Source organism: Macrosteles quadrilineatus, unplaced genomic scaffold (assembly GCF_028750875.1).
Source record: "Macrosteles quadrilineatus isolate MER2022 unplaced genomic scaffold, UCM_ALF_1.0 Scaffold_5__1_contigs__length_97177068, whole genome shotgun sequence".
NCBI classification, from domain to species: domain Eukaryota; kingdom Metazoa; phylum Arthropoda; class Insecta; order Hemiptera; family Cicadellidae; genus Macrosteles; species Macrosteles quadrilineatus.
This window is the reverse complement of record NW_026542598.1, coordinates 11243141-11258987: the sequence shown is the minus strand read 5'-3', so window position 1 is coordinate 11258987 and position 15847 is coordinate 11243141. Positions and strand designations below refer to the sequence as shown.

The following is a 15847-nucleotide window of genomic DNA, read 5'->3' as shown; positions in this document are numbered from 1 at the left end:
ATTTTATATTTTAATATTCAAAACAATTTCATACAATAAGATTTGGCAATTGTAATTTTCTAAATCAAAACTAAATCCAAAATCTTAAATAAAAATACTTTTTAGCAATTCAGATTGCTGAGTCTACATATATACAGAGTGAGTGTTATCTATGTTAAAATGGACTTGACAAAATTATATAGTGAGTATAATTCGGCTAAGTTTTAAAATAATAACTTGTGCACACTATTGACTCAAAGTCCCCCCGTGAGTGAATTTGGCTAAGTTTTTAAATAATAACTTGTGCACACTATTGACTCAAAGTCCCCCGGTGAGTGAATTTGGCTAAGTTTTAAAATAATAACTTGTGCACACTATTGACTCAAAGTCCCCCCGTGAGTGAATTTGGCTAAGTTTTTACAAAATAACGTGTACACACTTTTGATTTGAAGTCCCCCGGTGGGTTGAATCCAGCTAAGTTTTTAAAAAATAACTCGTATATATTTTTGACTCACTTAAAAATAGTAATAACAAAATAAGTTACTTTTTTGGATAGAGAAGCAGCACACAGTTGACATGTAACTAAAAAAAACAATTGGTGGAAATTACATTTTAAACAATTTCAATTAATGGGAAATAATAATTTAAATCAGAATTTTAAATTTTAATATTCAAAACAATTTCATACAATAAGATTTGGCAATTGTAATTTTCTAAATCAAAACTAAATCCAAAATCTTAAATAAAAATACTTTTTAGCAATTCAGATTGCTGAGTCTACATATATACAGAGTGAGTAATACCTATTTTAAAGGGGACTTGACAAAATTATATAGTGAGTATAATTCGGCTAAGTTTTTAAATAATAACTTGTGCACATTTTGACTCAAAGTCCCCTGGTGCGTGAAGTTTGGCTAAGTTTTTAAATAATAACTTATGCACAATATTGACTCAAAGTCCCCCGGTGAGTAAATTTGGCTAAGTTTAAAAAAATAACATGTACACACTTTTGATTTGAAGTCCCCCGGTGAGTGAATTTGGCTAAGTTTTTAAATAATAACTTGTGCACACTATTGACTCAAAGTCCCCCCGTGAGTGAATTTGGCTAAGTTTTTAAATAATAACTTGTGCACACTATTGACTCAAAGTCCCCCGGTGAGTGAATTTGGCTAAGTTTTTAAATAATAACTTGTATATATTTTTGACTCGCTTAAAAATAGTAATAACAAAATAAGTTACTTTTTTGGATAGAGAAGCAGCACACAGTTGATATGTAACTAAAAAAAACAATTGGTGGAAATTACATTTTAGACAATTTCAATTAATGGGAAATAATAATTTGAATCAGAATTTTATATTTTAATATTCAAAACAATCTCATACAATAAGATTTGGCAATTGTAATTTTCTAAATCAAAACTAAATCCAAAATCTTAAATAAAAAATACTTTTTAGCAATTCAGATTGCTGAGTCTACATATATACAGAGTGAGTAATACCTATTTTAAAGGGGACTTGACAAAATTATGTAGTGAGTATAATTCGGCTAAGTTTTTAAATAATAACTTGTACACATTTTGAATCAAAGTCCCCCGGTGAGTGAAGTTTGGCTAAGTTTTGAAATAATAACTTGTGCAAACTTTTGACTCAAAGTCCCCCCGTGAGTGAATTTGGCTAAGTTTTTAAAAATAGACTTATATACATTTTAAGTTCCTTAGTGACTGTTCAAAATACTCTAAGTGTTTAAAAATAGATTTATATACATTTTAAGTTCCTTGGTGACTGTTCAAAATACTCTAAGTGTTTAAAAATAGACTTATATACATTTTTTACAAGTTCCTTAGTGACTCAATTCAGCTAAGTTTTTAAAAATGGACTCGGGAAATTAGCTACACTCCTAAGTTAAAAGAAATACAGAGTACGAGTACAAGCATCAATTACGTCACCAATTGATCCCATGACCCGACACGCGACAACATATTACAATAGTCTAGCTTAGATGTCAAAGACTTACCATAGCAAGAAGATCCAGGTGGAAGAGTGAGTGATGATTCCGTAGAATGCCCCCCTTATATACCACAAAATTGTCTAAATTAATTTAGAACAATGGAAATTGAACAAACTGAAATTGAACAATTGAATAATTGAGGTCAATCAATCAAACATATTTGGTAATTGTCTAAACCTGCCCCAGACAGACTGGCGCCAGACAGACAGAGAATGTTGACAATTGGTTTTGATTGGGGTCATTAGGTTACACTCACAGTCATTCATTTGAGTCGGGCATAGTTTACGCATAGCCATAAGCATGCCCGAGTTCACGCACAAACCTCGCATGATTTTGAGAATATACATGGGAATGGATGTGGATTTGAAATTTTAATAGAGTTTGAACATTTATATAGGCTTGTATTGGACGAGATCTAAATATAGCTGGTCTTTAAAAAGTGGCCAAAAAAAGCTCACCATTTCCAGACGTAATTTTTAGTATTAAAAAAGTAGAAAGTTTATATAGGGGTGTATAGGTCGAGAGCTGGGTCTTTAAAAAAAGTGGCCAAAAAAAGCTCTTCCATTTTTTCCTCATTTTTCCCCTATAAAAAGTGCCCTAAAAGTGCCTCTAAAACGCCGAAAGTGGGGTCATATTGCTATATTATATCTACTTCTTTTACTAAAATTAAATAATTTTGTTAATAAGTACATAACGAGTACATTATTATAATATTTGTTAATGTTTGTAACCAGTTTCTTCGTAAACAATTATTTTTATTATAAATTTCTATTACGAGATTTCAACATCTCAAAGTAGGGTAATATCTTAAACAATGTTAGAGCGAACATAGTGCATTGCTTTGTTTCGGTTTGTAAAATATTGAACAATACATTAACCGTTTAATGTAGATTGATGCAGCCATAGATAATTCATCGCAAGACAATGATGAGAACGTTTTCACTGATTGTTTTATTGTTCCAACACAAATTGTGGGACATGCAGGACAAGGAAGTCTTCAGCAGCTGTGCTACTTTGTATCTTCGATATTGTTCAGATTCAAAGGATCTTTATTTGTTTGTTGCATAGTATACATACATAAAGAGTGTCAAATACAGGTGTTGAAAAATTTTTAAACAACGGTTTCTTAGATTTACAATGTAAAAATAACATGACTCATCGATAAATAGCTTTGTTGATGAGTTACTGTTTCAATTTAATTTTTGAATTTTTTACTCGATGCCTCATCTGTTATACTTTTTGGAACTTTGAAAAAGTATCTGAAAAACTCATATTTATTACTCTTGAAAATAATTCAACAGTAGAATTAATGAAGCGGGTTCAAAGTACCCCTTCAAAGTTAGCTAACGATATATCAATAGTTCGACATATCGTTAGCTAACGAAAATATAATCGACAACACAATCGTTATAGACAAATTTATTGAATACCTTATTAAACAGACATTTGTTTACAATAGCAAAATTGTAAATGATGGTATGTAAATTAATGAGATTGAAGTCATTTTAGTAGCTTATCTCAAATAATGGTGCAATATGACTAAAAATATAGTTAATCATAAACAATATTTTAAACCCTCACGAGTTACACTTGAGCTCTTGTCGAAAAAAATACTTTATTCCCTTGTGTTGAAATATACTATTAGTTCCACGATAACGCATAATGTTTGTACTTGTATAATAAGAATACGTGGATGATTTGTTATTTTATAATTCTTACTCTATAGTCCCATGACATTATGTACAGTATAGTTGTAGTCAGGACGCCGTTAGCTCGGGGATGGTTATTGGGCAATCTATGGTGTTTAATTAATTAGTTAACTGGGACGTTCTAGGGACTAGACGAACTGAGAGTGAACGTAAATAGACGGGAACATCAAAGTCGCACTACGCACTATGTCCACTGGGATACCTACCTACCTCTAGCTAGACCTCCACATGCTGAAATATAACGTGGATAAACTATTGAATAATCAGATTGAATTTTTTTCCTTAAAATCCTTAGTGTGTGTGTTTATGTTGGGAGTATGCTGGTATCGACAGGTATACGTATACTTGTGGGGGGGGGGGGGGGGGACTTTTGGGTTTTTTGGATACTACTTGTTCAGTAACCAAACGTTGTCCTCAGGTTGACGTTGATGCTGTTTTTCCGTTTGCTTATTCATGTTACATAACCTAACGCTTCTAACAAAATATATGATGAATTTGTAAAATACTACTTGACTAAACACAGTCAAATCTTGAGGTACGATTAAAGCTAAAATAAGAAATAATAGTTTACAAATCAATAGATTTAAATAGTTCATCAGTCTTGTTGGTTGAATAATAATTTACACATTACCCTTAACGCAAACCAGAGCACAATTCTTGGTTATATTTGCCTTAGGTGGATTACAACTCAGTACTTTTATTTTAATAAACAGGCTGAAATTTTATAAAAAAAATATAAAAAATAGGAAGAAATAAATAGGTGCAAATAGTAACCATCCTTATTGTACATTATGGTTAACACGTTTTGCAATAAATGCAAACCATCCGAATCTATTGGGGTTATTTTTGTAACGCCCCGTAGATGTAACAATGATCGGGCTCTGCCTGAGCTAAGCAGGTGGCAACGTCGCTGACATATGATTACTCGAGTCCGTTCCTCCCTAATAACAATAATACACGGCCAATGATATCTCTAGCCTCATAAATATTACAATAATCGTCGCCCACCTTTCCTGCCAGGCGAGCTGTCGCCTTGACTGTCTGGGGTCCGACCAGGGTGTCTGATAGGTCTGTTCCTGTTTGATCATTTCAGGTTTTAAGAGGTAGTGAAAGGTTACAATTTTTAATACGGTAAAATATTGTGTTTCAGAGACCAACCAATTTTACCAATATTTTTCAAACTCAAGCTTTTTGGATCAGCTTAAAAAAAAGAAATTTGTCTATTGCGTTTATAGGTTACGTCTATAGGTTACCTTTATTATCAAATGTTCTAAACAAAGTATTTTGTCTCTCGTATTACCCTAATAAACAAAATATCAATTGCTTTAGATTCCTCATTTGTGGCTTTATCTCTATTTTAAATTGGAAATTTCTGTTATTTTATTTCTTGGATTATGAAATTGTATCATACTTTTTAGGTTTCTTAATGTAGGAGTAGTAATAATGTGCTTCTAGTTAAACAACATGTTTTCACAAAAATATGTAATAATGGATAGGCTACTAGGGTAGGGTCTATGTTAGTATCATCGAAATGTTGTTTTAAGAAGAAAAATCTACCATGAGCTATCGCGGAAAAAGTTGGAATAACAGTTTAAAACAGGTTTCTAGATTCATTGGGTGGAGTTGCACTAAATTTTACTCTACAACTATGTTGCAAAGTTTATATTATAAATTCAAGTAAGTATTCCAATCCCTTAATGTGTTAGGAAGTCGTGTATGCTATTTCAACTTCTTTAATTTCGTTAGATCATTAATGTCACAGAAATGGTAACTTATTATATAACTTAGCTGTGAAAATACTTAAAAGTTAGTGCGTTTTCAGCTGTTTGCTTTTTTTAAGTTATGTATTCAAACTGATCTTATTATCTCCGTAAAGTTTCTAGAATGTCAGTTGTACAATGAATTTCAGTTATAGTTAACTTAGTCATATTTTGGCAATGTATTTTTACTATAAATCTATGTAAAAATTACTAAAACAAAATAATTAATGTTACCTCTGCCTTTGAAGAAGGCGAGAAAAGTTATAATCCATCATTAGATACCCTTTGGAATCGTGTAATATGAATATGAAAATTAATAGAACCATAACATGGTCTTCATGTTCTTATATTGCAAACATTTTCAATAAAAATAACTCGGAAATCGCACCCAATCACTTACGAACGATCCTTTCATTAACAAGCCGACAAAGTATTGTTTTAGTTTTTATGGAGTTTTCACCAGGTAAAGAATAATTGGCGTAAACTCGTTTGTGAAAAAGTTGAAATTTCAAAAGTTAAAATAATTTTCCAGCGATCGCACGTGTTGATCAGTCGGATGGCGAAGGATCGTCAATTATTGGCAATGTTGACAAGTGTTGATTACTTTTGAATATCACTTGTCATTACATGTTAATAAGAGGGTAATTGTTCATCCGGACGTTTTAAAACTATTGAGTGTTGTGTATTTTTGTTTGTTTTTTAATTATCGTATTACACATTTTCCTACAGTCACCTGACAAAGTGGGATTCCTTGCTCTGAAAATAGTACATAAAGCGGCTATTTGCTGCATTTAATTACTATTGCCCAATCTTTTTATTTTTGCCGCACTCTTTTTTACCGCACTCTTTTTTTCTCGCACTCTTTTTTCTCGCACTCTTTTTTTTCTCGCACTCCACTATTCTAACAAAAAACACAAAACAGCGTGCCTTTATTAGGAACGTAATCCGTGTATGCTTGGAAATACAGTAGGTTGGCAAGTTTTAAAGATACTGCGACTACGATCAGCTGGTGCAGCGATTTCCATTTCGTTCATCGCTTGAATTTAACCTAACCTAAAAACGTGTTGAATAGTGTTTGTAAGGCTAATTAATTATATGCTTTATAGTAACTGTAGGAAACATATAATGTGTAACGCGAGTGCAAACTGTATTTGCTGCACATGAGATAAATGTTCACGCACTCGCCTGCGGTTCGTGCGTGAACATTTATCTCATGTGCAGCAAAGTGCCGCTTCGCACACTAGGTACACAAATAACTATTTCGGCTCAGTGTGTTTGCAAACATTCGGTTTCCTCAAAAAGGTAATTAAATTTAAGGAGAGTAAATTCTTGTCTTCCGACGCTACTTATAATTTGTTATCAGATCTTAGTTTAAGTGGAATTTACTCTATGAAAGTTTGCATCAAACAAAAGCCCATACATAAGTTTCAAACTTAAAACCACAAGGAAAACTAATACTACTTTAGTGCCAAAGTTGTTTTCCCTAATGTCTTACGGCTGACTTGGCATTACACAAAGCCGTCAATTTCACACTAGTTTAATTTAGTTAACACAGTTGCTTTGGTTGGGAGTTTGGTTATTTTTCACATTTTACTATTAGGGATACGTCAAATTAGATTGTAATCGTGATAGATTTTCAAAACATTTTCTTTTGCTTGAGATTTATCCAGCCTTAGTTGGGGAAATAATGTATGCTATGGGCGTACGAGTTCAAATTTCGTCAATCACCAATGACTTTTTAGCTTTACAATCGTGCCATGATCCCATGACCCGTTGGTGTTTTCAACCTAAGTTGCCGTTTAACTGTCTAGAAAACACAAACAAGAGGTCTATCACGCAAGAACTATTTCTGTATTGAAGGACTTCCTTCACTGACCATTGTACAATTGTATAGTAATTTTCTAACAATCAACAAATGGCAAAACATATAACAATCAAGACAAAACAACAACCAAAAAATGAACACAATCACAAGCTGCCCCTACACACATACTTTGGACATGTACTGTGTAGTGTAGTGTAGAGATGGCGTGCGGGTGGAGTGTAGGCTGTAGAGTGACTGACTGGGGTGAACAGATTTGTTGGCTATCAAAGTAAACCACACGCCACGAAACTCGGAACCTTTAAATGGTGTAAATGTACCTATCGCCCTTAGTTGATTATTTGTTTTTCGATTTGTCATATTTATTTTTTTGGACTTCTGGATTTTAATCCACAGGTTTAGTTTTATCTTTTACCTTGGACAGACTAGTGTGTTGGTTGGCCTTAAGACAGTTAGCAGGGTAAAAGAATCAAAGTACCTAAAAATCCACTAAAAGATGTATTTTAATAATTTGGATTTTCTAACATTGATTCATGTTAGCTAAGAATTGCCAGTAGTTAAGCAAATATGGAATTTTATGTATATACGTAACTGATAAGGGACTGGATTGAGGTCAAGGTCAATTTATTCATGTTGAAGCCTTCCGGAATTGGTAATCAATTATAATAGGTTACGTACCTTGACGTCCACAATTCCTTAGAACAGATTTAGAACAGATCTAAGGAATTGTGGACGTCAAGGTACGTAACCTATTATAGTCAAGATCAATCCACCTCAGTGATTGATAAGAATGCGCATACCTTACCTGTCGCCCCTCTTGTGGTCTGATAACGTTTATAATCTCTGATTTAAAGTAAACCTCATTACACAAACATTCGTAAAGCAAGTTTACCTTCCTTTGTGTTTTTAGCACTTGGGGAGTTTCGCAGAAATATTTTTATACATTTGAATTAGCCTACTTAATGCGGATTTTTTATTCGTAAATCTGTTCTGTATAACTCATTTCATATTTTTATGGTACACGCATATATTATTTACTGTTTTGCGTGGCTTTCTTAAATACAGCAAGCTTAGCTTGTAATTTTCTTTGTGGTTAAAGGATTTCCCCTGATTAAACAAACCCTAGTGCATGGTGGAAGTAAATATTAAGTAAATACCATGCCCTAGCGGTGGAACGTATAAGTCAAGTGTTTGAAACAAGTGTCTTTTGTCCTTAAGACACAGGTTTAAATACCCGCACCACAAAATAATAAATACGTTCCTAGGGCGCTCACTTCGGGCTTTTACAGGGATTCTAAGAAAGAGTAACATAAATAAATATTATAAAGGTTTCTGAAATAAGAGCTAATAACATAGTTTTTCCTTGTTTCCCTCAGTCGCACACACTCACGCTCTCGGCTACACACATATTCACATTGAGGCCGTGTTGTGATCGTGTCGTTTCAGTCCAAAGCTGAAACCGTTTTGAACGGAGACAGTTTTAGTGTCCTCTTATCTAACCTTCACTTAACCAGTGTTTACGTATAAAGTAGAAAAAATATAAATCTCCTGAGGAAATTAAGAGGATGAGAACTGTGTATGACATTCTCTCCACGAAACCTGATTAGATAATTTTAGATTTTAATCATACGAGTAAATAACGAGATTCCCTATATGGTTATAACGATATTGTGTTAGCGAACAGCGCGTTATCACCGTACTCGTAACGCTACGAGGCGTTACTGTGTTGCCCCGCTACGGGCGCGTAATTGATTTTTACCGCATTAATTGCGTTATGTTAATTCGTTTTAGCTGTTTTGAACAGCTTACGGTGTTCGGTTCATGCGTTACAGGTTGTCTACGTGGTATTGCACTTCCGTCGGAGTGAGGGTTCAAAATCTTTTGGTGATTTTGTAGAGTAATTCTTAACGAGATTTTACGAAGCCAAGTGTAAGGAGTGAATTAGTTGACGAAGTGTGATTTGAATAGGTGCTCTATTTCGTGAGGTGGAATTTCAAATTAATAAAGAAATTGAAATAGTCTGTTGCATTGATAAAGATAATTACCAAAGGTAATTTAGACCCTTAAAAAAGTTTTTCTACGATACAAACTTTTCTATAAGTGAAAATTACACGTAAAAAATATACTGCATATGGTTAATATACAAATACACTTTCTGTAATAACTAAAAGCTATTATAACTAAAAAGTTGGAAGGGTGCTAAGATATGTTTTAAATTGTTTTATAAAAATCCATATTACCTAGACGTAAGACGATTTGGGATCAAAAGCAGCACAGTTAAAAATGATATTTAATGTTTAGTACTATCTAGTCGGTTTACATTATAAAAATGTATTCGCCCGCAACCATTTCGTAGAGTTCTCTTTTTCGTGCTAATATTGCTGTTTCGTACTTATCATCAAACCTATTACTTATATTTTAAGATATATTTTCGAGATGTACAAAACACCTTTTCAATGTTGACTTAGAATCGTTCCCACTAATTATTTGTCGAAATATTGCATATGTTTAGACAAACTTCACCCTACACCTCGAACATTAACACGGTCAACTTCCTCAATGAGACATGCGGCTTGTTTAAAACAATGGTACAGTCCGCGCCACAAGTACTCTACTGAGTAGCGGGGAACGGCTGAAGGCGAGGCACGGCTTTGGTTGGTGCAGGGACTGTACTTTGTTATTATATTAGTTGGTCTCCCGGCATGGAATTAAGCACTAATGAAATTCAATAACGTAAGAGTGAGTCATGCGTACAGCTGCCATATTGTTGTGGTAGCCTTTGTCTCCAAGCGAGGCCCATATGTTGTGTTGGGTGGCCAACTTATTTAAACTCGTCGTTTTACTTTGCATTACTTTGTTTGGGACTCAAATACTTAGCTATTTTGTGAAACGAATTCCTAAGATGTGTAAAAATATGCGTTGTCTTTCTGTTGTCTATTTCTAATTGTACATCAGTTTTCTTAACTTTGATACCTATCGTGAATTCTCTTAGTTTTTTTTTTTTAGTTTTTCGTCTAGGTTATGTGGTTATTCTTTTTATAAATTGCACAAATAAATGGGCGTGTAATAATGATTTTAAATTGGTGTATTACATTGTGGTAACATAGTCTGGTGACTATGTTACCACAATGTAATACACCAATTCTGTAATGACCAATGTAATGACTGTCTGGTTCTATTGATTCAAATAGAAACATTGATTTGAAGTAAATATTGGGCTCTCCAAAAACATCAGAAACTGTTGGAAGCTTTTTTATTCAAATTAAATATCATAAAAAACGTATCAAAACTTATGCTAGGTAGTTTTATCAATAATTTAACTATGCCAACGACGTTTTGTTTGTTATTTTGCTAACGCAGAAATATTCTCACTGACGAATTGTAACTTTTTCTATCTACATTTTTGTGATATAATTTTGATAATGTAATGTAACTTCAATTACAGTAGTATAATATTTGCATTGTTTTTGCCTCAGATATGTAAAGTTTGTCAACTTTCGGCCATGTAGGGAACGTCGTCCAATGACAAGTAACACCAATGTTATCGATGCGATAGCTCATGTGTACAATGTAAAGTAGATCTGTAGGAGTGGGGGCAGCAGTAACAAACCCACAATATGACAAATAAATGTCTAAATAGCTACCCGTTCATAAATACACTTTGTTGGAGAGTTTATTTGTGAATTTCAACAGAAGATACTAGCAGTAGTGGTAGCAAAAGAGTCATTGGAAGCTAGCGGTCATCTTGGATTTACCCACCATAAAAGCAATGTTAATTTCGTCAATTTCAAACAGCCGCTTAAGAGCTACTAACCATCTCAAAATATTTGTTCAAAAACCAGAATGATTGTAATTTAAATATTTAGTATACTGTGGGATTAGAAATTGGCTATGTAGTTTTTTAATTGTTTAACGAGTTAGAACGTCTATGTTCCAAAGACTCTTTAACCCCCTCATAACCTATATTTGTGAAAATCTTGAGTTTCAAATTTTTGGGTGATATTGAAAGTTAAACAATACACCTCGTGATTTTCGTACTTGGTAATTTTTTAATGAAACACATTAATTTATGCACGTTGACCGCTATATTCAGCCCGGCTTTTGTTAAAAAGCAAATCTTCCATAGTTTTCCGTTCATTTATTGTTAAATTCGTTGGATCAATCTTATCCTTTTTCTACACAATCAAGTTGGATTTGTTTCGTCTTTCTAGTAATGTACAATTAAACGCTATGGAAATAATGTACTTATGTGAACTCACTACTAAATCATTTTTATACGCATAAATTAAAAAAAAATATTGAAATTCACTATTGCTTTGTACAAGTTACCTTCTTCTTCAATAGGGGTTGGCCAATAAATCATATTGTTCAATCGAATAACGCTATTTGTAAACAAATTTCACTTAACAATGCCCAATTACAACAAAAACCATCAATTGTTAATATAATAAGAAAACCGTGCTATCAACTCCTAATCGTAACCTCTAACTGAATCATTGTTTACACGAATGCCTATTTATGGTGTAAATTAACTCGTTTCCAAGTATCAAGATAAGATAGGAGTGTTGATAATCAGCTGTAATAAATACCTCAATCAAAAGCTGCTTTTGTCAAGTTATTTGCCGTTTCAGGCCAGGCTATGTTTTAATAGGAAACACATACTGTAGTTTACTTCCACTAATAGTTACAGTACAAAACAATTTTCATTTATGATCGCTTTCGGAACCTTTTAGAAATACAAGGATAGCCTATTCTACTAAATGCTTTAAAAACTAGAAGAGATTAAATTAGAAAGCGCGTGACCTCACATTGAGTTGCACTTTGTATTTATATTATGTAGCCTACTCGAAATTTTGAATTATACGACTAGGTAATTAACTCTTTGCTACTCAACTCTATTAATGTTATAAACTATAAAGTAAAAATAACCACCTAATAACGCCAAGACCAATTTATCCAACGCACCTTATAGTCTATTGAAATTGATTACAAGATAAGTTATTTATATCGTACGTCTTACCATAGATAAAAGGAGTATCTTTTAATCTATGGTCTTACATACAAGAAACTGACATAAGAGTAGAGCAAAACCATTTGACTGATTCTAATTTGTTAGTTTTTAATTTCTTTACCACTGATAATTGCAATTAATTTACTAGCAACATTTCATATCTTATGCATTTTCTTGTTCCAATAAAACATCTTTACTATTCATAAAACATATTTTTATAAAAGCTCAGTTTCCCGGGGTTGTTCTTAAGTTTTCAGATTACACTTTTGACTATCATCTTAAGTGTATTGTCTTTTACAGTAAGTAACCGTTTAACACATTTGTTGCTGTTGTTGTTGTTGTGGGTTTGTCGTGTTGTTGTGAGTGTTGCGGGGGGTCGGGGCCGTGTCAGAGGTGCGGTGCCCCACAGATGGGAGGAGCCTCTCTCTTTCTCTCTCACTCAGATCGCCGCCCGTCTACCGTCACATGTAAATATACACTACCGACACGTCAATAAATCAATACTTCTCCGAGCCTACGGATGCATTATGTATACTAGACCTCTCGTTTCACACCCCCGTATTACATGTACATTTTATATAAATAAGCGATGCGGTGCTCGCCGCGCCGCGACGTGAGGGCCGTGGTGGGGGCGACGAGGGAAACTCGACCTTCTGTCACTGTGTAGCGGCGTGGTGGGGGGCCGCGCGCCACACTCCCGCCATTCGAGCGTAGGTCCTCGGCGCGTGTGGACGTCCCGGTGTATTCTCGTATTGTACCGTAGTAACCGCGTCGTGTTGTTGCAGGATGCACCACTACGGGCCCGGAGGAGGCGCCGGCTCGCCGCAGCAGTTCTGTCTCAGATGGAACAACTACCAGAGCAACTTGACCAACGTGTTCGACCAACTCCTGCAGAGCGAGAGTTTCGTGGATGTCACCCTCGCCTGTGACGGCCACTCGGTCAAGGCGCACAAGATGGTCCTGTCAGCCTGCAGTCCTTACTTCCAGGCGCTGTTCTTCGACAACCCCTGTCAACACCCCATCGTCATCCTCAAGGATATCAAGTGGCCGGAGTTGAAGGCCGTCGTGGAGTTCATGTACAAGGGTGAGATCAACGTGTCGCAGGAGCAGATAGGACCGTTGTTGAAAGTGGCAGAGTCACTCAAGGTGCGCGGACTGGCAGACGTCAACTCCGAGCATGACTTGGAGACCAAGACGGGTGACGAGAGCGTGAGCATGTCTCCCAACAGACCGTCCAAGAAGCGACGTCGCGCCTCTGCGGAGCCCTCCAGCCCCGCGGAGGACGCCTCTGAGGCTCTGGAGCTGGTCACCACCTCGCCGTCTACACCCTCGTCACTGCCTCCTCCGGCGACCCCGGGCCCCGCGACTCCTGGGGGACCCAACCCCATGATGGCTCTGAGTCTGCCCCCGCCGCCACCTCCGCCTCCACCGCAATCCGCCCCCTCCGCCGCCGACGACTGTGAGATCAAGCCTGGCATCGCCGAGATGATCCGCGAGGAGGAACGGGTGAGTACAGTGATTAGTGATAACCTAGTGATAGTGTGATCAGTGGTCGACTGTCGACTGTTGTGTCGAGTTGCTAGTGGTGAAGTAGTATTTTACGATTAGAATAATAAATTATCATTCTCGGGGCCCCATAAACCTCGTTTATATTATCAGCAGTAAAGCATTTTATAGTGGCACTAATTCTATATAATAAAACCGCCTCCGTTATAAGCGTAGTCGTAACAAAAAGCTCTCGTAGATTAACGTTAACGCCAGATCTCTACAGTCGAGTTGTATAAAATGTGGTAGGCCTGAACCCCAACCTCCGACCCGGTTATCTCCTCTACAGTAATTTCATTTACGCAATCACTCTCCCTATACACTACCAAAGACGTCTTTATTATAATAACCGAGCGATAACAATAACAAAACTTGTTTACCTCCGACCCTGCGATATAAATAAGCCAGTAGAGTTATGTTTTAAGATAACCTTTAAATTTTAACGGCACGCACTCAGCCGGGGGAATAAAGATAAACCCAATAACATCTGTGATATAATGGATTGACCGTACAATTTAACTTTATTCCTCTCCTATCAGAGATATGTAACGTTTCTTATCAGTGATAAACAGACCGCCCGCCCTCGATCATTGATCTTCTCCAACGACGCTGTTTTTAATTAAATCTCGTTAAATAAATAGAATTTCTTTAATCAAATATTGAACGCGAGGCTCGTTATTTTTCTGATTGTGTCGTTTTTACTGCGCCTCCCCCTCACCCAGTCTCTCCCGCGATCTTATTAAAAATCTTATTAGCGGTAAAATATATTCGTGTATAATTACGTTCGTAACTTCGCTCTCAGGCTCGGATAAAATTGAATTACGCTTTTGTCGACTTCTGATTGAGTTTTACTCGTTAAATTCGTTTCTGTCGGAGATATATGTAGCTTGGTGTTTTAATTGGATAGAATATATTGCGTTTACGTACGCTGGTAATTTCCTACATTTGTTTAATGACGTGTATCGTTGACGTGATGGCGTCAATAATATTTAATGATTGTTGATATTAGGCAATTTACGCACGAACATTTATCATAAGCACAATTTATTACTGTAACGACTGCTGTCAGAGTAATGCGATGACAAATTGGTGTTGTTAAAATCTTTGAAACCAAAAGTACTATTGCCTACGATCCCAGTTGAAATCTAAGCTAGTATATAACTACTCGTATATTTTCAACTAACTATCTTAAAAACGTATTTTCAATTAATTGTATCAAGCCGAAAATAAATCATCTGACAATCTTAATGCTGGCTAGTAAAGCTAAATTCAACCTCCAAACATCACCTTAGCCTATTCCACGAGAGGATACATTTAATTATTTTTCGCACGTTTAAATTTTACCGCCAAGATTCCAAATCCGTTCGTTTACAATCCCGGAAGCGGAACGCGGAACACGTGGAAGCAAAAGTGCATCGTTGCTTGTAGCGTTGTAGCGCGGCGGAGGTTGCGTTGGAGGGGTAGTTTTACGTTATTGACTGGCACATGTGCCCCCCCCCCCGCCTACCTTTGCCCTTACTTTCAAACTAACTTACGACTTACATTACCTCCCCCCCCAGCCTTGCCGGCTCCTTCTACCCCTTTCCGCCCAACTAGGAATCTGTTTACATTTTATCGACAAATTTCACAACCCAACTAGTTAATTTATGTCATGTTTCATGTTTGATTGAGTCAAATTAAAGGTTTAAAAAAAAAATAATTTTTCAGGCATATTTTTATTGTGTTAACAACATAATTAATATTTACCAGACCACATTTATGTAGGCGAGAGCAATGTATGTTGTGTTCAACTCAATTGGAATTTTTACGACTCAATTAATGTTGCCAAAAATTTGAGAGTAATTAAACAAAAATATAATTCCTTCATTAAATGTGGTGGAGTGTGACTTTATCGTATCTGGCTATAATATGACTTTTAATTCTTCCTATCAAGACATTTAATTAATTAAAATGTTCCTCCCTGTACAAAATGTAAAATGTATGAAAGGGTAATTGTAAGACGTTTGTCAGCAA

The 15847-nt window shown here is 35.5% G+C and overlaps 1 protein-coding gene across 5 annotated transcripts in view; it reads left to right on the top strand.

Moving 5' to 3' along the window:
* LOC128994084 (protein bric-a-brac 1-like) overlaps positions 1-15847 on the top strand; it is a 244440-nt gene that overhangs the window by 24582 nt on the left and 204011 nt on the right. For all 5 annotated transcript variants that reach the window (XM_054418323.1, XM_054418324.1, XM_054418325.1 and 2 more), the window contains exon 2: positions 13075-13795. In XM_054418323.1, coding sequence (XP_054274298.1) covers positions 13075-13795 — 721 coding nt within the window. The remainder of the gene's footprint in view (positions 1-13074; positions 13796-15847) is intronic.